This window comes from Amblyraja radiata, chromosome 10 (assembly GCF_010909765.2).
Source record: "Amblyraja radiata isolate CabotCenter1 chromosome 10, sAmbRad1.1.pri, whole genome shotgun sequence".
In the NCBI taxonomy this organism is placed as follows: domain Eukaryota; kingdom Metazoa; phylum Chordata; class Chondrichthyes; order Rajiformes; family Rajidae; genus Amblyraja; species Amblyraja radiata.
The window spans coordinates 22,547,038-22,571,579 of NC_045965.1; the positions used below are offsets into that span (position 1 = coordinate 22,547,038).

The 24,542-nt window shown below is 41.9% G+C and overlaps 1 protein-coding gene across 3 annotated transcripts in view; it reads left to right on the plus strand.

Annotated features, from left to right (window-relative positions):
* Window positions 1-24,542, plus strand: part of rabgap1l (RAB GTPase activating protein 1 like) — a 271,539-nt gene that overhangs the window by 25,310 nt on the left and 221,687 nt on the right. For 2 of the 3 annotated variants that reach the window (XM_033028335.1, XM_033028337.1), the window contains exons 4-7: window positions 3,485-3,695; window positions 9,328-9,502; window positions 12,651-12,808; window positions 19,841-19,951. In XM_033028335.1, the coding sequence (XP_032884226.1) occupies window positions 3,485-3,695; window positions 9,328-9,502; window positions 12,651-12,808; window positions 19,841-19,951 (655 nt within the window). The remainder of the gene's footprint in view (window positions 1-3,484; window positions 3,696-9,327; window positions 9,503-12,650; window positions 12,809-19,840; window positions 19,952-24,542) is intronic. The other variant, XM_033028336.1, reaches the window with a different exon arrangement.

Genomic DNA, 24,542 nt, shown 5'->3' on the forward strand with positions numbered 1-24,542 from the left:
ATATGCCATCACTGTTCCTAGAGGAGCCTCAATGTGAAATTAGAGACTTGCAGAGTGGATGATTTTCAGCAAGATACCATAAGTATCACCAAAAGTAGACATGTCTAATAACTATCTCTCTCAACAACTAATAATTCTTCAGAGATGATCATATCTAAATGCTGAAGGTAGGTACAAAGTGCTGGAGTAACTCGTCGGGTTTGGCAGCACTACATCATAAATACAGAGAAGTACTCATTTAGGACTTTGCCCATCTCCTGTGGTTCCAGGTACAGGATACTGAGTTGGATGATCAGCCATGATCATATTGAATGGCGGTGCATGCTCGAAGGGCCGAATGGCCTACTCCTGCACCTATTTTCTATGTTTCTGTGTTTCCACAGAGGTGACCGCTTTGATTCCTGAGAGGTCCTACTCTCTCTAGTTACCCTTTTCCTCCTTATGCATTTATAAAATCTTTTGTGATTGTTCTTAATGCTACCCGCCAGAGCTATCTTATTGCCCTTCTGATCTCCTTTTTCAGTTTACTCCTTAGTTCCTGAAACTCCTCCAGGTATGCACTTGATCCCAGCTGCCTATACCTGTCCCATGCATACTTCTTGCTTTTGACCAATGCATCAATTTCCCTCGTCGGCCAAGCTTCCTTACGTTTGCCTGCTTTTCCTTCATTCTAACGGGGTCACCACACTTTTAAAAACATCCCACTTGTCTGATGTTCCTTTCCCCTCAAATAACCTGCTTCTAACAGCAATTATCATCTTGTTTGATAAGCTCCTTATCTAGCAACGACTTTGTTTTAAAAAGTTAGTTCCTTCCACCCGCATTAAAATGTTGCGGTTGAGGAGTACATTCCTGAAATTAACTTGATTGGAGTCGCCAGCGATGATGAACAGGGCAATAGAGTTTGCTGTCTGAAAATAATAATTGAAGACTGAGTATAATTGATCCAGTGCCACATTGGTATTAACTCAGGATGGTATGTAGAATGCGGATAAGATGGTAGCGGTGAATTGCCTTGGTAGATATCCAGGATAAAGGAGAGATTCTTCTGACATTCCTGTCATGTCCTTGTAGCTGGTGGAATTGTGCTGTAGGATGCCTGGGCTCTGACCTATAAAAAACACAGTATTTGTGTGGGTGGTTCAGTTGTTACAAACACAATACTAATAGAAGGGGATAATTTGATGGGTATCAAGGGATGTATTGAGACTGTCTTTTGCTGGGGATGATTGTTGCTATTGCTTATGTGAAGTGAATGTACAGGCTGAAAAAAGCTACAAAGTGCTGCAGTTACTCAGTGGATCAAAGTATCATCCTTGGAGAACCTGGATAGGTGACGTTTCGGGTCGGGATCCTTCTTCCTATTGCATAGGCTGCTTTATTATTTGAGGAAAGAATTTTCAATTGAATGAGCTCATTGTAATCATCAGTGATCAGCCCCACTTCTGATCTTATGACGGAAGGAAACAACTTGAAATGTTTGGGTCTAGATCATTGCCTTGGGGAGCTCCTGCAGTGCTGTCATCAAACGGAAATATTGGCTCCTAACAACCATAAACACTTTTGTGCTATATTTGACTTAGTGAATAAAGTTCTCTTTGATTTCCACCTAGTTCACAAGAACGTGCTACCAAAAGATTATCAGCACATTTCCTCCTAACCAGAGGCCCAAACACTGCTACACAACCATCAAAGACGTCCACCGCTCCATACTCTGACTGCAGTTTGGTAAATCTGACCTGTTGGCTGTGCTTCTGCTCCCTGCTTGTAAGCAGAAATGGAAGCAAAAGGGACCCAGTTCTGAAAGTCATGTAATGCTGGTCTGAGTAAACAGGTGAGATCCTAAACGGCCTGTCCGGCATCATTGACTGACGTATCAGGTCACCAAAAAAGCGGTGTTTCCTCAAGTGTCACAACATTTTTATGTCGCCGCTGGATTTCGAAATGTTCAAAATCTTTTGGCGACCCTGATATGACACGGCAGTCGCCGAAAAAATCGCTAAGTTGGACAGGCCCTCTATCGACTGCTTTGAGTCAGTAGACTGGTCCATATTCAAGGACACTGCAGCTAACCTAGATGAATATGCTGCTGCTTCATCAGCAAGTGTGTAAAAAACTGTACCATAGTAAATGATACGCTTGTGTGTATGTGTAACCATGGATGTGTAACCATGTGTAACCATGGATGTTCTGCGAGGTCCACTCTCAGTTGACGTCCTAGTCTGCAGCATTTATGTCAAACAGCCCCAAGTGCTATAAGAAATCTATCTACAACCTTTGCAGAGCCATTAAAGATGTCAAAAGGACATTCTGAACCAAACTGGAGACCCATCCAATAAGGAGTCCATCCCTGATTAGATCAATGCATTCTCCTCTCGCTTTGAACAGAAATTCAGTGGAGGAACGTTACCTGCCACGTCAGTCTCGAATATGCCGGTAGCAATGGTTACTGCGGACTTTACATCAAGAGCTCGCAGTCTTGGGAGAGGCTAGTCGAGCTCTCCAACGATGCAGAGACTCGACCAGCCCAGACGAGGGGTTCGATCACCTGGCGCAGGGGAACTGACATCCCCCCGATGCAGGAGCTGATCGCCCCGATGCGGAGAGCCAAAACACCGCTGTCTACAGGAGTAAGATCGTCCTGTCAACGGAGGGCTCGAGGCCTTCCATCACAGTGAGGAATGTGGAGGAGTCACTGTGGTGGATGTTTATGTTAAAATGTATTTTGTGTGTTCCATTGCTTTTTATTTGTATGACTGACTTAGCAAATGAAGTTCCTCACATGCAAAACATACTTGGCTAATAAAGTATTATTCTGATTGTGATTGTGATAATCTTTGTTCCGAGCCAGCTGTCCACTCAGATCTTGCAGGGAGCAATGTGGAAGGAATGATGCAAGATGGAGAAGACCGTGACAAAATCCAGGTCACAAAATGAGTCATGGAGGTAGCCATCAGTGGGGTCTCAACCCAAAACAACACCTATCCATGTTCTCCAGAGAAGCTGCCCGACCTGCTGTTACCCCAGCTTTTGCCATCTTTGACTTGGGTTGGCTGTTCCAGTCCAGGCAATGCTCCTAAATATTAAGGTTTTTCTAAGTTAGACACAAAATGCTGGAGTAACTCAGCGGGACAGGCAGCGTCTCTGGAGAGAAGGAATGGGTGACATTTCGGGTTGGGACCCTTCTTCAGTCCCGCTGAGTTACTCCAGCATTTTGTGTCTACCTTTGATTTAATCCAGCATCTGCCGTTCTTTCCTACATACTCAAAGTTTTCCTAGTTTTCATGGTTCTTTTGAAAATATCAGCCATCAATGCAGTGTACACTGTTAAAATGCAATGACCTCAATCTTTTGATACCCTTTGATATCATTCGACTTCCATTTATAGCATTTTACCAGAATGTGTACTGCAGGTCAGGAGTCTGTTGTTGTGTGATGTGCCTTTTAACTGCTGTGAGTGATATTAATATATGAACACTTTCAGCAGAGCTGCCTGCTTTAAGGGGTGCATCGCCTACTGCCGAGGAAGAGGAGAGCGTGCTGTTCAACAAGTTAACCTACCTAGGATGCACAAAGGTGACTTCTCCACGCAATGAAGGGGAGGCTCTTCGCGCCATGGCCGAACTACGTACAAGTTGTCAAATTCCTATTCACATTACCTTGTATGTGCCTAATGTTGCAGACGGATGTGTAAGGTATGTTCTCTTTTAGTTCAATTAAACATACCTAAACATTGTCAGATTTTACCGGAGGGCTGGTGCTAATTATTTAAACAGCTGGAATATTTATTGTTAAATTTGTAAATAAATCTCAAAGATGGAAAACAAGCATTGTGCTGAGATGGAAGGGTGTCTACTTTGGGAATGGTGCTCCTTTTAAATATTTGATAATGAGGGCATCAAATACACTAGGTGACTATCCAAAGTTATTCTGCACATTGGTGCAACAAATCTCTGTTCTCAGACTAAGGCTGCTAGATCTGTTGCATTATGGAACAGTTTTCTGCTGATATACCATGCCCATATTTGTTGACAGTCAGACCATTGTGATCAGCAGATGAGGGGAGAGACTTGTTTTTGGGTCAGGTAGTAGCTGAGCACAGAACAAGGTTTCCTGAGGTGAAACTGGTAGTTGGCACACAGTCATCTCACAGGAATCGATTAAACAGGGAGAATATCTGAAGGTAGACAAAAATGCTGGAGAAACTCAGCGGGTGCGGCAGCATCTGGAGCGAAGGGAATAGGCTATAAATTTGCAGGTCTGGGTGAGTGAGGCCCTAAGTTTCGGGAGAATCAAAGCGATATAAATTTGCATAGATGCTGAGTTTCTCCAGCATTTTTGTCTACCTTCGATTTTCCCGCATCTGCAGTTCCTTCGTGAACGAGAATATCTGCAGATGGCTTATTCATCAAAAACGTAATCGCTATCCTTTCAATCCATTATATAAGTACAATTGTTGCTCCTGCTCACCTATAATATGCTCTTTGATGCTCAGTTGGGGCAATGACAGAAGCAGTCATTGATCCAAATATGTATGGAAGAGCAAATGCCTAGGGAGATTGGAGTGTGACTATTCATGATTACAATGTGGATTTTTACTGAGAGAAACCCCGGTGAGCTTGAGCAAATGTGAAGTATTAGAGACTCCTGCAGTGGCAGGGGTCTAACAGATAAAAGGTAGGTGATTGTACGGGGATCGCTGGTTGCAGGGACTCAGTGGGCCGAAGCGCTGTTTTGGCGCTGTATCTCTAAAGACTAGTCTTCACAAGCTGAGTCAGCATTTAACTGTCCATCCCTAACTGCCCTCGAGAAGGTGGTGATGAGCTTAGTCCATAAATTGTGGTACTGTTGATATTGCTCAAAATTGCTATTGCTCATTTAATAATGGAAAAAGTGGTAGCCTAAGTAATGTCATGCCTGTCAATCTAACCTTGGGTAATCGCCATTTAGGGATTAATTAAGGGCAGTTAGATTGGGAGTTAAATTATCCAAAGTTTATGACATGCAGGCTACCTGTTCCATGCTGATCAAAATTGAGCACTAGTGTCTTAAAGGTATTTCAACAGTTAAGAAAGGCATGGAGGGATACAAACCTAATCCGGGCAAATGGGATTAGCATAGATAGGCATCACAAGGTGAATCGAGAGCACCTGTTTCTGTGCTAAGGATAGATACAAAATGCTGGAGTAACTCAGCAGGACAAGCTTTAGAGGCGAGAACAAGAGTTAGATAGAGCTCTAGGGGCTAGTGGAATCAAGGGATATGGGGAGAAGGGAGGCACGGGTTATTGATAGGGGACGATCAGCCATGATCACAATGAATGGCGGTGCTGGCTCGAAGGGCCGAATGGCCTCCTCCTGCACCTATTTTCTATGTCTATGTTTCTATGACAAGCAGCCTCTCTGGAGAGAAGGAATAGGTGATGTTTCGGGTCGAGACCCTTCTTCAGATCCTGTGCTATATGCTTCTATGATTCTATGACAAGTAGCGGTGTTTTTAGTTATTCAGATCTTGAGCAGAACTTCCATCACTAAACCCGTCTCTATCTTTTCTTATATTATTTAATGTTTTTTCTTGAACCATCTGGGAATCTGTCATTGAATACTATATTTTATCTGAATTATTTTTTATAAAGTAGATAGGCATCACGAGATTTTACTTGTTAAAGCTGTTATATTAATGTGGTTTATAATTGGGGAAAACATTCCAAGTGAAAATGGCATCCAGAAAGCTGCACTATCCCCAGTCAGAAGTTAAGATGCTGTTCTTCCTTTTCATCGTTCCACTGGAACTTTTGATATAATACTGATAGCACTTTTTTTATTTTGCTCCCTCCTGCCGCTTTGAGTCTAATAGAAAAGCCCATCTCAGCAAAAATCCCTTCTAAAACTTTTGGCAAATGAACGCCCCACTTGTTTACAGTTGGAAATATACATCCACTCCCTACAAGGGAAAGCCCCACACATACCTGATGACATTATGGACCAGTCCTCTCAAGGTGTCGGGGCTGTCCCACAAATTCCCAGATCTGCTGGCAAACTTGTGCTTGGACAACCAGGATGTTAAATGTACTTTTATTTTACAACCTATGTGACCTCAGGACTATTAGAGCATCAAACCTTTTATTGTTGTGAGTTGAGTTTGAGTTTCGTTTCTTGTCATGTGTACCGAGGTAGAGTGAAAAGCTTTTGTTAGTTTGCGAACCAGTCAGTGGAAAGGCAGTACATGATTACAATCGAGCCATGAGCCATCCACAGTGTACAAATACATGATGAAGTGAATGACATTTAGTGTAAGATAAAGTCCAGTAAAGTCCAATCAACGATTGTCTGAGGATCTCCAACAAGTAGAGCAGGACTGCTCTCTATTTGTTGGTGGGATGGTTCAGTTGTCTGATCATTCCCGGAGGAGGCCTTGTACTACAGCAGTGAAACCACCAGAAAAAACCATGTCAGGTTGGCATTGACCAATGACATCAGTAGCGTGATGGGGATAGGAAGTGTGTTTGTGTGTGCGCGCATGTGTGTGTGTATCTGTGCGCAAGTGTGTGAGCGTTTGATATGAAAGAACCAATTTTGGAAAACACGAGTTCTTTGTTGAAAATGTATTCCCTCGAGGTTAAAGAAAGGAATTGCTTGTTTTAGAGATCTTTTGACACATCCACATGCACATGCTTTGCAGCCAGTTGTCATGCAATAAGATAATAAAGAAAAGCATTCAGCCCTTCATAGCTGCCCTGCCATTTCATGAGGTTATAATTGACCATACACTCTATCTCCAGTTCTCTGCAGTAGCCTTGTTATCTTGTGATTCTCTTCAGATTCAAAAACCTCTGCAATTTTAGAAATACTTCAGAATACTGTTGAAGAGTGGTTACTGTCAAGTGGGCAAACTGTGCAGAGCCAACCCACCGGATGCAAAATCTGGTGGTGGGTTACAGAGAGGGAAATATTGGCTAGGATGCTGGAAAAACATATGCTCTTTTCAAGTAGCAACAGCTCCATTTGAATGGGTAAACATTTAATTTTTGCTCAGAGAGAAAGCTCCTCTTGACAGTCGAATGCACCCCAAAAGTGCCCTCTCTTGTATTAGCCGAGGTTACTTTGACTGAGCACGATAACAACTGAGTCAGGTTAGCATTTAATTATACTATCATCATCGACCCAGTGAATAAACATCAGAAAACAAATAAGGTGGTTGGCATTGGAAGGGAAATGGCTGCTATCAGGAAAAATTCTGTTTGTAAGTTACTCTTATTACCTCGGTGAATGTGCATTTATGTCACGTGCATGTGACTCGTGCTTCAACTTGCACAGGAGTGTTCATGATGAGAAAATATTGAACTGGAACTGTTAGTCTATGCAGAAATTCAGTGAGTAAATAATGTTTATTGTTTCTCTCGTGCCTCGAAAGTGGTGTGTGTGCTTCTAATGCTTTGATCTGTTTGGTGTTTGAGAGGGGTTGTATAGCAGATTCACAAATTAATACCCCCCCCCTCCCCCTCCTTGCACTGGGCTGGGTCTCCTTTCCTTCACCCGCTCCGCACCCATTCACACTAATCCCATCTTCAGCACTTGGCATTATGACTAGGCAATTCAAGTGTTCGACTAAATGCTGTCAGTGAATCTGCTTTCACCTTTCTCTACAGCAGTATGTTCCAGGTACTCACTATTCACTGAGTTATAAAGGTGCTCCTTAGATCCCTTCTAAATCTCTTCCCCTTATCCTAAATATATGCCTTCAAGTCATTTACACCTGTTATGAGTGTATGTGTCTTGCAGTCTCCCATATCTGTACCCCCCCCCCCCTCTTTCCTTTTCAATTGTACATTCCTTTAATCCATTAACCAAACATGGGATTGCCCATCTCTTATTTTGTCGGGAGGGTTGTGGTAAGACGGCTTTCAGAGCCATTATGTTTCATGTGGTGAGGATACTTTTCTCAGCGTAATGTCACATTTGAATATGATGTAAGAATGTCTCTATGTACAAATGGTGTGTGGGTTGGAGGATGACTTGAAAGGCCTTGTGTTACCTGCGATTGTTGCTTCGAGGTGTTGGAGGTCACAGCTATGGAAGTTTCTGATGGCCTGATCAGTCTGGAGTCATGGTCAGTTATAAGGTTCGAGAGAATGTCAGAGAGCTGAAGTTCAGCTTCTGCGAAGGAGGGGTGATTTTCCAGACATGTCATAGTCTTGAAAGAATGAAGGCGAGGTTGGTCTGTTGTGAGTAGAATGCTGCAGGGTCAAATGGTGGAAAGTTAACGTGCAAAAGGGCACTGTGAGAATTGAGGCAGTTAATGCGATTGAAAATAATAGATCTGGAGTGGGTCAAAGGGAGGGGTCCACATCGATCAGGCATTCTGGAGATGAGTAAAAGTGTCCACAGGCTGGGCTGAGGACTCCTGGCCAAATAAGTGGATATGGGGGCAAATGCAGTGGAAGAGTCCACATCACGCCAGGCTTAGAATTAAGATGGGATTGACAGTCTAGAGTCTGAATGGAGAAGGCCGAGAGGGATAGTGAAAATGCAACAGTGGATTGATGGGACTGGAGGGAGAGATGGGTTCAGAGAAAAGTGAAGGGTAGAAAGATCAGACGTAGTATTAAAACATGAATTGTTGATGTTAGCCTGAATGGAAGGAAATATCTTGTATTGAATCGATACATGTGTGAAAGATAAAGTAGTACCTTAGACCAAGCTAATGGTTCAGTGCTGTTGAAGGGAAGGGTCAAGAGAATGTCTGTGTTACTGTGAGGCTACAGCCTGGATCTCAGGATATCGCGAGAGCACTGAATTGAATTTGAGGTTTCGTCCTTTTTATTTCCTCCTGATGCTTTAACACAAATGCATGGCGAGTTTGCATATTCACGAGGGCACTTGGACTTTTATCTGTGAAAAGTTTCTAATCTATTCAATCAAAATGTCTCATAATATTGAACACCTTTATGAAATTATTCTTGAACATTCCTTAGCTGTGAAGCAGACAATCCCAGCTATTCCAGGGGAGGGGTAGGAGAAATTTAGGGATTAGGGCTCGAACTGGGTGGCACTTTCAAAGTACCAATATAAATGCAATGATCATTTTGGATGCTATGCTGTAGGATTTTGATTCATCAGTGTGCTGTTTGGTTTATTTAAAACAGTATTAACTTTACAGTTTACAGTAAATGCAATTTTCTGTAAAATTATGTCAGTCAACCTGGATTTGTTTTATTCCTTGGAGTAAACTATCTTAAGGACCACTGTTTCCATTGCTTTTTAATTAACTTTTGTGTTCCTTCTCTTCCCTTACCCCCCTTCCCTCCCACACACCATTTCCCCTCAGGATTATAGACCAGGCTACAAATGTAGAGATAGCTGCGTTTCCCATATATACCGTGCTGTTCTGTGTCCGAGGCATTGATGGGACTTCAGAGAGCAATTACTTTGCATTTACTGAAAGTTACGGCAGTACAGACGAGTTCCAGCTACACGTGTTCTGTTGTGAAATCAAAGAAGCTGTAAGTAATATATTTCAACTGTTTGAGTGCCAAAATTACATTAGGTTTCAAAATAAGTATATGAGTACAGAATCAAAAGTAGAGATAATAGGTCATGCAATTTCTGCTTATATCAGCAGACTTATTTGTGCAAAAGGAATTTGACTAAATCACTTCAGTGCAGTTTATTATATGTCAAGTCACAAAAAACACTAACTGCAAGGAATTAGTATTGAGCAAGTGAGTATAATAAACACTCCATCAGACCATTGGCTTAGTAGATAAACTACGAGAGAGATTTATTAGCGATAAATTGATTAGCCATGATGAACAGTGCATTTTCAATAATGCACAGAAGAAAATGGTTAGTATTGAAATGTCAGAACCGGTAGATTTAGCTTGCACTATCCCTTTTATACAGCCAATAACAAAGTCATAGAATTATACACTGTGGAAACAGGCCCTTCAACCCAATCTGCCCACACCGAACCAACATGTCCCATCTACACTAGTTCCACCCGCCCACGTTTGACCCATATCCCTTTAAACCAGTTCTATCGATGTAACTGTCCTAATGTTTCTTAAACGTTGCGATAGTACCCACCTCAACTAGCTCCTTTAGCAGCTCGTTCCATACACCCATAACCCTTATCACTCAGGTTCCATTTTCCTCCCTCACCTTAAACCCATGTCCTCTGGTTCTTGATTCCCCCACTCAGAGTAAGAGACTGTGTGCGTCAACACGATCTATTCCTCTCATGATTTTGTACACCTCTATAAGATCGCCCCTCATTCTCCTGCGCTTCAAGGAATAGAACCCTAGCCTGCTCAACCTCTCCATATAACTCAGGCCCTTGAGTCCTGGCAACATCCTCGTAAATCTTTTCTGCACTCTTTCCAGCTTGACAACATCTTTCTTATAACATGGTGCCCAGAAGGAATACAATATTCTAAATGCGGCCTCACCAAGTCTTATATTTGCATTTGGCCTCACTCTGACACTGGAGGAGGCCCAGGATAGAAAGGTCAGTATAGGAACGGGAGGAGGAGTGAACGGCAGGCCTCCTCTACTGTCAGAGCGAGTCCAAATGCAAATTGGATAAACAGCACCTCATATTTTGCTTGGGCATCTTAAAATCCAGTGGTATGAATATCGGTTTCTCTAACTTCAAGTATTCCTTGCTTTCCCTCTCTCCGTCCCTCCCCACCCTAGTTCTTCTACTAGTTTCACTGTCCTGATTAATTTGACTGTTTGTATGCCTTCGTTGTCACCTTCCCCTCATCCAGCAATGAAGCATTGTACATTTCCATGATCATCCTCTACTTTGATCTGTTCTTTTCACACAACAGACAATAGACATTAGGTGCAGGATAGGCTATACACAATCAGTACCCCATTCCTGCCATCTCCCCGTATCCCTTGACTCCACTATCTTTAAGAGCTCTATCCAACTCTCTCTTGAAAGCATCTAGAGAATTGGCAGAGAATTCCACAGATTCACAACCCTCTGTGTGAAAAAGTTTTTCCTCATCTCCGTCCTAAATGGCTTACATATTCTTTGTACCCTTCCATATCTCATTTCCCCTGATTCTCGGGCTGAACCCGAAATGTCACCCATTCCTTCTATCCAGAGTTGCTACCTGTCCTGCTGACATTAGAAGCTGCTTTGCTTAAATACCCCAAGCATCACATAGGTGGTCGACGGTGACCTGATTTGTCAGAACAAAACCATGGAATCATTCCACACTCATCAAATGCGCTGATCTACCTCCAAGCCTCTCTATTTGTTCCCATGCTTTGGTCACAATCTTTATATTAACTTTTCCATGAAAATTTCTTTGGTGCTCAATGGTTCCAGATATGAGCTTGTTAAATCGTTCATGCTGTGATTTTAGCAGCTGCCAGTGGAAGTATTGTAGTGTTCCCTTGTACCCATCAACTCCTGGCCTGTATATAGACATTTTCCTGTTTCCTATTCAAAGATCCTCTCAGCTTCCCAATTAGCTGTTTTGCCATTTTAACAAGTAATATAAGATCATGGGATGATGGTAAAACTGGCACAGACTTTACGATTTGAAAATAGGGATTGCAGAGCAGTTACGGTCCACTCGCTTTCTTGAAGACTCACTTTGTTTGACTGTCTTTCGAAGCTCAGGAAGATAGACTAAAAACTATTTACTCCTGCTTCTGTGAAGATAGCTCCTTGCTGGGCGTAATTATGATTCCCCTGACCGGTTATCTAGATAAACTCTGGCACTAAGTGATAGCAGCCCATTCTCAAATGTGTTTTTGTCCACACGCCAGTCATTCTTTCTAGATAGGTTACAAGTTGTAAATGGGCACAGGTCACAAGTTGTTAATGGGCACAGTTGACTTGGCTGAGTCTTCCCTCTGAATCCATTTTTTAACAATAGGTTTCAATCAATCCGGACTATTGCAATTCTACACATGAACTGTCTGCGGAATGTAGTACCTCTCTCTGGAACAGACCACTGGCTCAGTGAGCTGGTTAGCTTTCATGTTAAAATTATTTCCCTTCATTTTGGATCCATCCAGCAGAGAAAATGTCAATGCTATGCACATTCTGAAATGTCTCTAATTGATTGAAAGATACAGTGTTGAAACTGGTCGTATGACCCACCGTGTCCACGCCGACCATCGATCATCCATTCACACTAGTTCTATGTTATACCACTTTTGTATCCACTCCAATCAACTAACAAACCTGTGCCTCTTTGGGATATGGGAGGAAACCAGTGCGTCTGGAAGAAACCCTTACGAACACAGGAACCACAGTACTTGCAAACCCCACACAGACGGCACCCGAGGTCAGAATCAAACCCGAGTGTTTGATGCTGTGAGGCAGCAGCTGCACCATTGTGCATCCCCTTTCTTTCTAATCTTTTACCGCTTTCATACTTGAGTTAATGCAAGTCAACTCTCTTCATCCTGCTCTAACATTTTAACCCTCAAAGTCCAGTGTAGTGAATCTGCGCAGCACCTCCTCACTATCCAGCCCACAATTCCCCTCGCCATCCTTTGAGGTATTGTACCCAGAACTGAGTGCAGAATTCCAGATAGGATCTCAGCAATGCTTTGTGAGCTTGTGGGAGACAAGTGAATTGTCAAAAGCCAAAAATCTAAACCTTTACGTCTTTTCCTCTCCAGGTTAGTCGAATTCTGTACAGCTTTTCCACCACTTTCCGCCGAACTTCCAAACAGACAGCAGAAGTAAAATACATGAGTGACACAAGCCCCGAGAGTGACAGCTATAACTTCACGGTTACTCTAGAAGTGAAGGAGGATGATGGAAAAAGCAATTTCAGGTGAACTGAGATTGGATTGAATTTAAATCTGTTGGGATTTTGGAGCAATTGTTACAAATGTTGACTGGAGCAGCAAATGAAAGGTCATTAACCTGACCCGCTGAGTATTTACAGCATTTTGTTGTGTTTAACCATAGTCAAATATTGACCAGAACACTTGTGTGAAAGTCTTTGGTCTTCTGGAAAATGATCTTTATACTCACTTGAGTTGGCCATTTTGTTCAACATCTTTTACGACGCTTGGCATGTCTAACAGTGCATGGTCCCAATGAAAGGATGAGAAAACCTTAGTATATTTGGAGGGGTGTAGATGTGCCAAAAATTCCGGGTGTGGCAACAATGGTTGCATCTGTAAGAAAAAAGACTGCCCTTGCAAATAAATTACTGAAAGGTCTTGAGACATACAATTGTAACCTGAATAAATAGATGTGGTGGTCTCATCTCCTCAGTTGCAATGTCCCAGTCATACCCTCTTGTATCAGCATGTCGTGATAATGCTAAAGTAAAGTAACAAGTCAACTCGAAAGCTGGGCAGAGCAGTGGCAAGTGGAATCCAGATGTGTGTCTGTCCCACCAGCATGCGATAGCATGTGTCTAGCGCGACCAAACATGGTCGCTTGAGACGTACGGCCTCGCGGGGCCGGTCCCACTTCGATCGGCGGAGACGTATGGAGTTGTGTGGGGCTGGTCCCGACATCGCGCGGGGCTCCAAAAATCTTGCACTGTCCGAAAATCCCGCGCAACAACGGCCTGTCGGCCCGCAGCCTCATTGAGGCCGTACGCAGTGCCTCGACGGGCGTCGGGACATCGCCGCCCGACGCCGTGCGACATCCAAATTCAGTCGGCCCGCCTCCTGCCCAGCTGATTGGTGAGTATGATGTCGGGACCAGCCCTGCACAACTCCATACGCCTCCGCGGTTCGAATTGGGACCGGCCCCGCGAGGCCGTACGCCTCAAGCGACCACGTTTGGTCGCGCTAGATGCATGCAATCGCATGCTGGTGGGACAGGCCCTTAAGTTTATGCACTTTGGCATGTTAAATTCTAGTAGGACATAATGGCAAGGACCTTAATGTTCTGGGGGACCTGGGGGTGCAAGTTCCCAGTTTGCTGAAAGTGCTGACGTTGGTGGATAGGGAAGTGAAGAAGGCATTTGGTATGTCAAGGCATAGAGTACAAGAGTTTAGACATTATGTTGCAGATGTATAAAACATAATTTGGAATATTGTGTACAATTCCAGTCACGAGGTTACAGGAAGGATGTGGTAGCAATAAAGGCAGTGCAGAAGAGATTCACCAGCATGTTACCTGGAAAGGAGGGCTGTAATTAAAAGGATGGAATGGATAGACTGGGGTTATTCTTACTGGAAGGTGGAAGGTTCAGCAGTTACCTTTAACGGGTCTGTAAATCTATAAAGGGCTTAAATAATCAGTCTTTCTCCCAGCGCAGGATAATCTAAAACTAGAGGGCACTGATTTAATGTGAGAGCGAAATTTAAAGGAGATCTGAGGGGTGAGTTTTTCACATACAGTAGGGATGTCACAAAATTTTGAGATTAAAAAAATCAAGCCTGGAATTTGTCCCATCAGATAAAGCATAAAAATGACTTTAATTTGATACCTAATTCACTTTCATATCTTCAGTATAAAAAAATTATGGCCATTTTGATACTCGGAAATTAGCCATCTTGTTCCCGATTGCTTTTCCATTAACTTAACACAAAAGCTGTGATCGAGGACAGTCAATTGACATAAAAGCCCATCACTTACTTAAAAATTAAGAGAACTGAATGACAATTTCAGTTATTGTAGATTGAAACATTCTGAAACAAATATGATACATCTTACTTGGATGACCTGAAATTAAAGTATATAATTAGTTAATTACCTAATTTAGCTAATTACAAAATTAACCGTTGTGACGGAAATAGTAATAAACACCCAGACTGCCTTGAAAATTCAAATATGTGACATTCTGAAGATCAGAACTTTAATATTATTGTATTATAGGAAAGGATAATAGTGGAAAGGAAGGACATTAGTTTGGAGGATGTGGAATCGGTATGGTAGAGCTGCGAAACACTAAGGGGCAGAAAACGCTGGTGGGTGTTGTGCACAGGCCACCTAACAGTAGTAGTGAAGTTGGAGATGGTATCAAACAGGAAATTAGAAATGCGTGCGACAAAGGCAAAACCGTTATAATGGGTGACTTCAATCTACATATAGATTGGGTGAATCAAATTGGCAGGGGTGCTGAGGAAGAGGATTTCTTGGAATGTATGCGGGATAGTTATCTAAATCAACATGTAGAGGAACCAACGAGAGAGCAGGCTATTTTAGACTGGGTATTGAGTAATGAGGAAGGGTCAGTTAGCAGTCTTGTTGTACGTGCCCCCATGGGCAAGAGTGACCATAATATGGTTGAGTTCTTCATTAGGATGGAGAGTGACATTGTTAATTCAGAAACAATGGTTCTGAACTTAAAGAAAGGTAACTTTGAGGGTATGAGACGTGAATTGGCCAAGATTGACTGGCAATTAATTCTAAAAGGGTTGACGGTGGATATGCAATGGAAGACATTTAAAGACTGCATGGATGAACTACAAAAATTGTTCATCCCAGTTTGGCAAAAGAATAAATCAGGGAAGGTAGTGCATCCGTGGATAACAAGGGAAATCAGGGATAGTATCAAAGCGAAGGATGATGCGTACAAATTAGCCAGAAAAAGCAGCATACTGGAGGACTGGGAGAAATTCAGAGACCAGCAGAGGAGGACAAAGGGCTTAATTAGGAAAGGAAAAATAGATTATGAAAGAAAACTGGCAGGGAACATAAAAACTGACTGCAAAAGTTTTTATAGATATGTGAAAAGAAAGAGATTAGTTAAAACAAATGTAGGTCCCTTGCAGTCAGAAACAGGTGAGTTGATCATGGGGAACAAGGATATGGCGGACCAATTGAATAACTACTTTGGTTCCGTCTTCACTAAGGAAGACATAAATAATCTGCCGGAAATAGCAGGGGACCGCGGGTCAAAGGAGTTGGAAGAATTGAGTGAAATCCAGGTTAGCCGGGAAGTGGTGTTGGGTAAATTGAATGGATTAAAGGCCGATAAATCCCCAGGGCCAGATAGGCTGCATCCCAGAGTACTTAAGGAAGTGGCCGCAGAAATAGTGGATGCATTATTGATAATTTTTCAAAACTCTTTAGATTCTGGAGTAGTTCCTGAGGATTGGAGAGTAGTTAATGTAACCCCACTTATAGGCTGGGTGAGTGGGCAAATGTTTGGCAGATGCAGTATAATGTGGATAAATGTGAGGTTATCCATTTTGGTGGCAAAAACAGGAAAGCAGACTATTATCTAAATGGTGGCCGACTAGGAAAAGGGGAGATGCAGCGAGACCTGGGTGTCATGGTACACCAGTCATTGAAAGTAGGCATGCAGGTGCAGCAGGCAGTGAAGAAAGCGAATGGTATGTTAGCTTTCATAGCAAAAGGATTTGAGTATAGGAGCAGGGAGGTTCTACTGCAGTTGTACAGGGTCTTGGTGAGACCACACCTGGAGTATTGCGTACAGTTTTGGTCTCCAAATCTGAGGAAGGACATTATTGCCCTAGAGGGAGTGCAGAGAAGGTTCACCAGACTGATTCCTGGGATGTCAGGACTGTCTTATGAAGAAAGACTGGATAGACTTGGTTTATACTCTCTAGAATTTAGGAGATTGAGAGGGGATCTTATAGAAACTTATAAAATTCTTAAGGGGTTGGACAGGCTAGATGCAGGAAGATTGCTCCCGATGTTGGGGAAGTCCAGGACAAGGGGTCACAGCTTAAGGATAAGGGGGAAATCCTTTAAAACCGAGATGAGAAGAACTTTTTTCACACAGAGAGTGGTGAATCTCTGGAACTCTCTGCCACAGAGGGTAGTTGAGGCCAATTCATTGGCTATATTTAAGAGGGAGTTAGATGTGGCCCTTGTGGCTAAGGGGATCAGAGGGTATGGAGAGAAGGCAGGTACGGGATACTGAGTTGGATGATCAGCCATGATCATATTGAATGGCGGTGCAGGCTCGAAGGGCCGAATGGCCTACTCCTGCACCTAATTTCTATGTTTCTATGTTTCTATATGCTGTAAGTCCATAACAGACAGGTAAACAAATTATAATTTCCAGCAAAAGACCAAGTATTCATGGAGAAGATCAGCTGCTAGCTGGTACATTGGCATATCATAATCAGTAGCATCATCATAATCCTCAGACTGCAACCAATAAACAACTCTGTACACCTTGTTTTTCCTCAACTTTTCAATTTTAGCATTGTAAACTACAAGTTTTTGCTCTTCAAACCACGCATGGCATGCTTTTCTGCCCACTACTTTCCCATTCAGACCGACTTTTTCCAAACGAGGTATACAAGTACAAGATGTGTCCATTTTTAAGATCCCTCTTAGACTTGGGCATGACAGAGAAATTCACTTCAAGGTGTGCTCTAGCTATGCCAGGCTGGGCATTTGGATTGACAATTTTGCATTTCTTCTTCGGAGGCATCTGTTTAAAATGTAAAGAAAAAACAGCATTGTCGAAACAAGTTTTTATTTGCAGTTTTAGAAAAAAAAGTGGAAATTATTTTGTTCAACAAAATGCCTAACACAAGTTAAATGTTAAAACAAATAGTAAATACCCAACAAAACAATCATATTCATCAGTGTCATCAAATCAATTAAATTCATCTAAATTCAATTACTAATCTAAACATCTACCCCATTCTTAAGAAAAGGCTAAACATATTTTTTAAATACCCAAAGTATCCAAATAACAAATTGATCCCACTCGCAAAATAATTCACAATATAACATGATTTTTAAATCTCACTTTGTCGTGAATTTCTATGCCAAATCAAAGGAATTGAATGTTTAATTCCCATAAATTTTACTCTGTTGGTTTATAACACTGCAGCAGGCAAAGGCCGTTTTACACAGACATGTGTTCAAAATCCATAAACATCCCCTCTCAAGATAATCAAAATCATTATTTTTTGCAGAATCATGTCATAAGAACATCTAAATTATCTATATTTTGTGTTATTGTCTATCCATGAGATCAATATTTTCATACTAATTATCTGACTGTGTACTGTGGACGTTTTTATATCAGACTATGTACTGTGGAAGTTTCAGTCAGATATTTAGTATGAAAATATTGATCATGGATGGGTAATAACACAAAATATAGATAATTTAGATGTTCTTATGACATGATTATACAAGATTATACAATTAATTTAATTATCTTGAGAGTGGATGTTTGGATTATGATACAGAGATTGGATTGTGGCCGCCGCCATGATTTTGATCACACTCACAGCCGGCAGGCAAGACACAGCCGATATCGGGGCCTAACTAACATATTTCACATCATCAGATTAAAATAAAATTACACCAAAAACTAGATAAGATGTTAAATAAACATCTTCCTACAGTATATGCCTTTTGTTTTGTCCTGAACTTGTGATCCGTGATTTTGAAGCCGATGAGGTTGGCCCCGACTTTCATCCAGCGATTCAATAGTAAAGCAACGCTTTTTTAATATAATCGCGAATGGGATCACAGAACAAAATTTCTTCGTAAGCTTGTCGTGCAAGCAAATCCCTTGCTGACAACCAATAAAAACCTGCATTTTAATCCCCCCCCCCACCACCCCCACAGCCTCTCGAGTCGCACGCACAGGCAGTGGGCTGATCTGGAGCGCCACTGATGGCAGGAATTTGTAACAACGCTACATAGAGAGTGCTGGAGATCTAGAATGAACTGCCTGAGATGGTAATAGAGGCAGACACCATAATAGAACCATGTTCACTAGATTTAGAAACTTGGAAATGCAGAAAATGGGAACAGGAGGAGATCATTCAGTTCATTGGATCTGTTCCATTTAACATGATCATGTCATTATTCTGGGCTCTCTAGCCATTAGGAGCGTCCCCTCCTCTCCTCTCCTCTCGTCTGTTTAAACATATCGGAGTTTTATAGGTTGCAATGGAATCCTCTCTTGTTCTTCTAAATGCCAGTGAATGTAAGCCTAACTGAATCAATCTCATTTTGTGAATCAGACCTGACATCCCAGGAATCAGCCCAGTAAGCATTGTATTTCAATCCTCCATCATCTCTCAGATGTGGAGACCAAACCTACACACACAGGTGCACAGATAGAGTCACAGCAAGGCATTGTACAGCTGCAACAATCCATCCTTGCTCCAGGATTCAAATCCTTTCGCACTGAAGACCGCGGCATGGTGGCGCAGTGGTAGAGTTGCTGCCTTACAGCGCTTGCTGCGCCAGAGACCCGGGTTTGATCCCGACCACGGGTGCTGTTTGTACAGAGTTTGTACATTCAACAATGACTGCATGGGTTTTCTCCGAGATCCTCGGTTTCCTCCCACATTCCAAAGACGTACAGGTATGCGGTTAATTGGCTCGGTGTATGTGCAAATTGTCCCTTGTGTGTGTAGGATAGTGTATGGCACATATTGCCTCTCGCCTGCTTTGTGTTGTAAGCGTTACTTAAGGTTTTGAACAGTTCTGTAAAGATTCCTTTCTCATACTCTGCTGAAAGGAGAACTGCCCTAACTTTCCATTCTCTTCAAATTATGGAATTACAAAGGTGGTACTGTTTCAATCTCCACAGCACTCTATCCAGATCGTAATAATTTTTCAAAGCCTGGATTTGGACTAGGTAGAGGCACAGTGTTCCATAGAGTTAGAGCATAGCTTAATGTTACTCATTCTATGCAGCTATTTGAAATTGTCAATGGGTGATTTTAATATAATGTTTTGATAATGTAGGGTGGCAATAAAAGTGCTTCAAACTTTATAAATTAATCTTTCCTAAAGTGTCTGGCTGTGATAGTGTGCAAGATATTAGGAAACCTCTCTCCTTGAAAGAGATTTTACAGCAAGCCACCATTCGTAGCATGACTCAGTGGTGTAGGATCCTGTGTTTTGATGCCATAAATTGAAATAGTTCCTTTTGTCTTCACAGTGCCGTGCCAAAGGACAGAGAAAAACTCTATTTTAAGTTGCGACAAGGGATAGAGAAGAAATTAATAATCAATGTTCATCAAACATCAAACAATGAACTCGCCATTGAGAGGTAATATTCCTATAAAATAATTGATATAGTTCCTATTAAAGTTGTTCAGCTGCAGTAATGATACATTTGGCTTATTGTATAAAATTTCTCAGCCCTTGCTTTGCTATCGTGAGCCTTGATATCTTGTCCATAAATTAAAAGCAGGCAAAATACTTTGATATATGCTTCCTGTACGCATATTTAGCATAGGCTTCTGCCAGGGCAAGCACTGTGACTGATTTTGTTTGTGTGCTTCCGATCAGCATCCTTCACCCTCTCTAGACATTATATTTTTGGATTATGAAGGAGCTGTGCCACTAAGATCAGGGAATTATATGGAATTTGTGTGGGGAGAATTGTAGAACATTATGCTGCCATATCATGTCATGCTGCCTTGGATGTGGGGCCACACCAGCCATTACAGCTGGATCTGTCCCCATCAAGGCTCAAGAGGTGTCCCAATGCTTTGTGATGAACAATCAGGAGCTGTGGAAACCTTCACATTTCTGAAGATTCCGACTGCAATAAAATTCTGACAGCCCGTTATGCGACTGCTCAGAATTTGCAATGATTTGGCTTCTGGCCCACCAGGTAGAGCTACTCCTGGTGGTAGATCTGTTCCTCTCCTTGGGTGCCATCGGTGTGAAGTTTGCACTTCATCCCTGTGACCTCGTGAGTTTCCTCTGGGTGCTCGGGTTTCCTCCCATAACCCCCAAAAAATGTTGTTTACTGCAGGCTTCACTGAGCCACCAGGTTCTCCGTCACCCCGTCCCCATCCACTGACTCACCAGGATCCAAATCGTCACTTTACACTGTGCCCTGGTTTCCCCAGCCCTGTTGAATTTACTGGATTAATTGGAAAATTTATTGTAACATGTAACATTTAAACATATTTTTAAAGTATTAATACAATAATATCTGATCAGAAAATCTTTTAGTCCAGCACACCAAAACCCCGAGCATGCTGAATCAACTGATTTCTACTGTTGCAATCAGTTTCATCCACGGAGTGCTAGATTTGATAATATTCTCTGTGCTCTTGCTAAATCTGGAGACACTCAAATGAAGAGGTTTTCTATCAGGTATACAAACCTACATCTTAGGGATTTAGTGCACTGTTTTCTCATTTCCCCGATGGGGAATGACTTAAGTGATAGATGAGGAACAGCTTTTAGTTGTAAAGATGTATTTTGGAGTTTATGTCCTATTTCCATGAGTAAAACAACAACTTCCATTTATGCGACACATCAAAAGTGTCAAAATATCCCAAGGCACTGAAGAAAATATGTATAAATGTTCCTGTTACAATGGGTTGATTATAGTGCAAATAATACTTGGCTCAATTGACGTTTGGATATAAGTATTTTATGACAAGGAGCATCTTTGATATTGCGTTCCATGATCCCAATAAAATTAAGGATGCAGGAGACACTGTTTGAGAATGTTCGAGAATTAGTCATTTAAAACTGCACCAAATGTAAGTATGTTAGAGGAGAATTAAAGATTTTTTTTAATGTGGAGATGTCTGGCCTGCTGAGTTACTCCAGCACTTTGTGTGTTTTTTTAAAATAAACTAGCATCTGTAGTTCCCTGTTTCAATATTACTTAACGTACCATGTTTCTGTCCCCAGGATCTCATGAAGTATAACGTTTACAATGATTTTCTTAGTGTGATTGATTGTACTTTTTTTGACGAGTATGGCAGTTTGCTCAAATAAAGTCATAAATAGTATGGCCCCCAGGAGTATTGTAGAGCAGAGAGCTCCTGGAGTACAAGTATATTGTTATCTGAAATTGACCTCTTGGGTAGCTAGGGTAGTGAAGAAGGCTTTTGGCACACTGGCCTTCATCAGTCAAGGAGTTGAGCATAGAAATTGGGATACAGTAAGCCTTCATTTTAACGGGCCTCTTTACAACGGATTTTGGTTATAGCGGACAAAAACTTTTGTAGAAGGTACAAGGCATCAACTACCGCACCACTGCTGTACTATCCCAGTGTATTGTGTATATTGTGTTCTTTACTGTTTATTGTATAGAGTATGTTTATTATTTTTCCAATAATACTGTACATAACCCCCCCTGGATTATAGTGGACAATCAATAATAACGGACACCATCTTCCCCCCCCCCCATGTGATCTGTATATAGTGAGGGTTTACTGTATTGTGTTGCTGTTGTACAACATGTATTGTGTTCAGTATTGGTCACCCTTCCACAGGAAAGATGCCGTTAAGTTGGAAATGGTGAACAAAGGATTTACGAGAATATTGCCAAGACTCGAGGGCCTGAGCTATAGGGAGGGATTATGCAGGCCTAATTTATTGCTTGGAAGGCAGAAGGCTGAGGGGTAATCTTATAGAGGTATATAAAATCATGAGTGAATAAATAGGGTGAGTGCACAAAGTCTTGTACTCAGGGTAGGGACACCAGAGGACATAGCTTTAAGGTGAGAAGGACAAGATTTACCACAACCCTGAGGTGCAACATGTTCAATCAGAAGGTGATGGGTATACGGAATGAGCTGCCAGAGGAGGTAATTGAGGCAGGTACTACAAAAACCATCTAAAATATACTTGGACAGGTACATGGATAGGAAAAGTTTAGAGGGATATGGCCAAACGTTGGCAACTAGGACTAGCTTTGGATGAAGCTATTGGTTGACATAGCAAGTGGAGTTGAAGGGCGTGTTTCTGTGCTGTATAACTGTCGTTAAATGAGCTAAATGCCGATTAGTTTTGGCGGTGGTATTTGAGTGGAGAATTTTGAATATTAATGTTCAATGTCATATTTACCTGAGGGAGTAGATGGAGCCTCTGTTCTGCAACATTATCTTGATTTGGTTCAAGAAGAATAGTATCAACATTACAAATTCTCACAATGGTAATAGTTACGCATGAGCCAAGCTAAAAATTGATTTGTACCACACAAAATGCTGTACTGTTACTTCTAACAGTGAGTGCTGCACATATATGTTAACCTAGATTTATACCTAATGTCTGAAGTCAGGCTTGAACTGGCAAATATGTGACAGTACTACCAGTCAAGCTTAGTGTTTCCTTTGTGGCAATTTATGTTAACAGGCTTACAAATACATGAGTATAGTTTAAATCTGAGGGGCAGAACAAAATCAAACGAGAGAATTGTGTGTTTAAGCCATGCTCTTTTAAATCTGTCATGATTATTGTTTGGATATTGCTTGGATAATTCAGTAGGGATTAATACTGTGACCGACGAGAATCAGTTAGAGCTAGTTACCTACTGATTAAAGTTAACCTTCAAAAAGGTTAGTGCACGATCTAACAGTTACGCAACCTTGAAGTTAACCATTGAGAATGAAGGGGGTCAATCTTTACAGTGCAGGAACTGAGATATGAAGTGTTTTCCTGAGTTTGTAGGAAGCTTTTCATGTTTACTATGAAGGTAGTGGGAGAACAAGTAGAAGTTGGAGTAGGCCACTCAGGGACCTGGTGTCTGCCCTGCCATTCAGTGAGATCACATACCTCTATAAACTCAATACTCCTTGATTCCTAATGCCCCTGTCCCACTTAAGAAACCTGAACGGAAACCTCTCGAAACTTTGCACCCCACCCAAGGTTTCCGTGCGGTTCCCCGAGGTTTTTGTCAATCTCCCTACCTGCTTCCATTACCTGCAACCTCCGGCAACCACCTGCAACCTCCGGGAACCGCACGGAAACCTTGGGTGGGGCGCAAAGTCTCCAGAGGTTTCCGTTCAGTTTTCCTAAGTGGGACAGGGGCATTACCAACTAAAAACCTGCCATAGAGCTGTACAGCATGGAAATCAGTTTCGTCAGCCCAACCTTGTCCATGCCAACCAAGTTGCCTAACGGAGCTATTCCCACTTGCCTGTCACTGGCCCATATCCCTCCAAACCTTTTGGTAAACATCATGTCAGGCTCAGTCTTGACAACATTGGCAATTGAGCATCCACAGATGCCTCATCTGTGGAGATTGAGAATTCCATAGGTTCACAACCTTTTGAGGGAAGTAAGGTTTTCTCATCTCAATCTGTATTTTGAGATGGTGAATACTATCTCAAGAAACCCCATTATTTTGAAACAGCTTCACTGGATCAATTCTGTCTTGCCATGTAAGAATTTCTGTACACTTCTTTGAGATTATGGACAGCACAAACCCCGGTCTTCATCTCCTCTCACTGTGCAAACCTGCATCCCAGGGATCGCTCTGATGAACCTTAGCTGAACTTCTTTTGTCACAAGTACATCCTTAGAGAGAGGGAACGACACCTGTACATCATATCCAAGATGCAGTCTCTATAAGGTTATCTATATTTGCAGCAAGACGTCTCTCATTTCCTCAAATTTCTTGCAGTAAAAGCCAGCATTCCACTTAAGTCAAGTTTATTGTCCTACGCACAAGTATGGTGAGGTACGGGTACAAAGACAAACCATTCACCTTCAAAATCACCCACATTATAAGTGATTGATGTACAAGAACATACATGTTCCTCTGGATACCAATGCTTTCAAATCCCTCACCATTTAAAAAAGCCAGTGACCTTGCATCTTTCCTCATTATTTATCATCACCGTGCTCCTGTTTATTCACTAACCCTGACGTACACCATAGATACT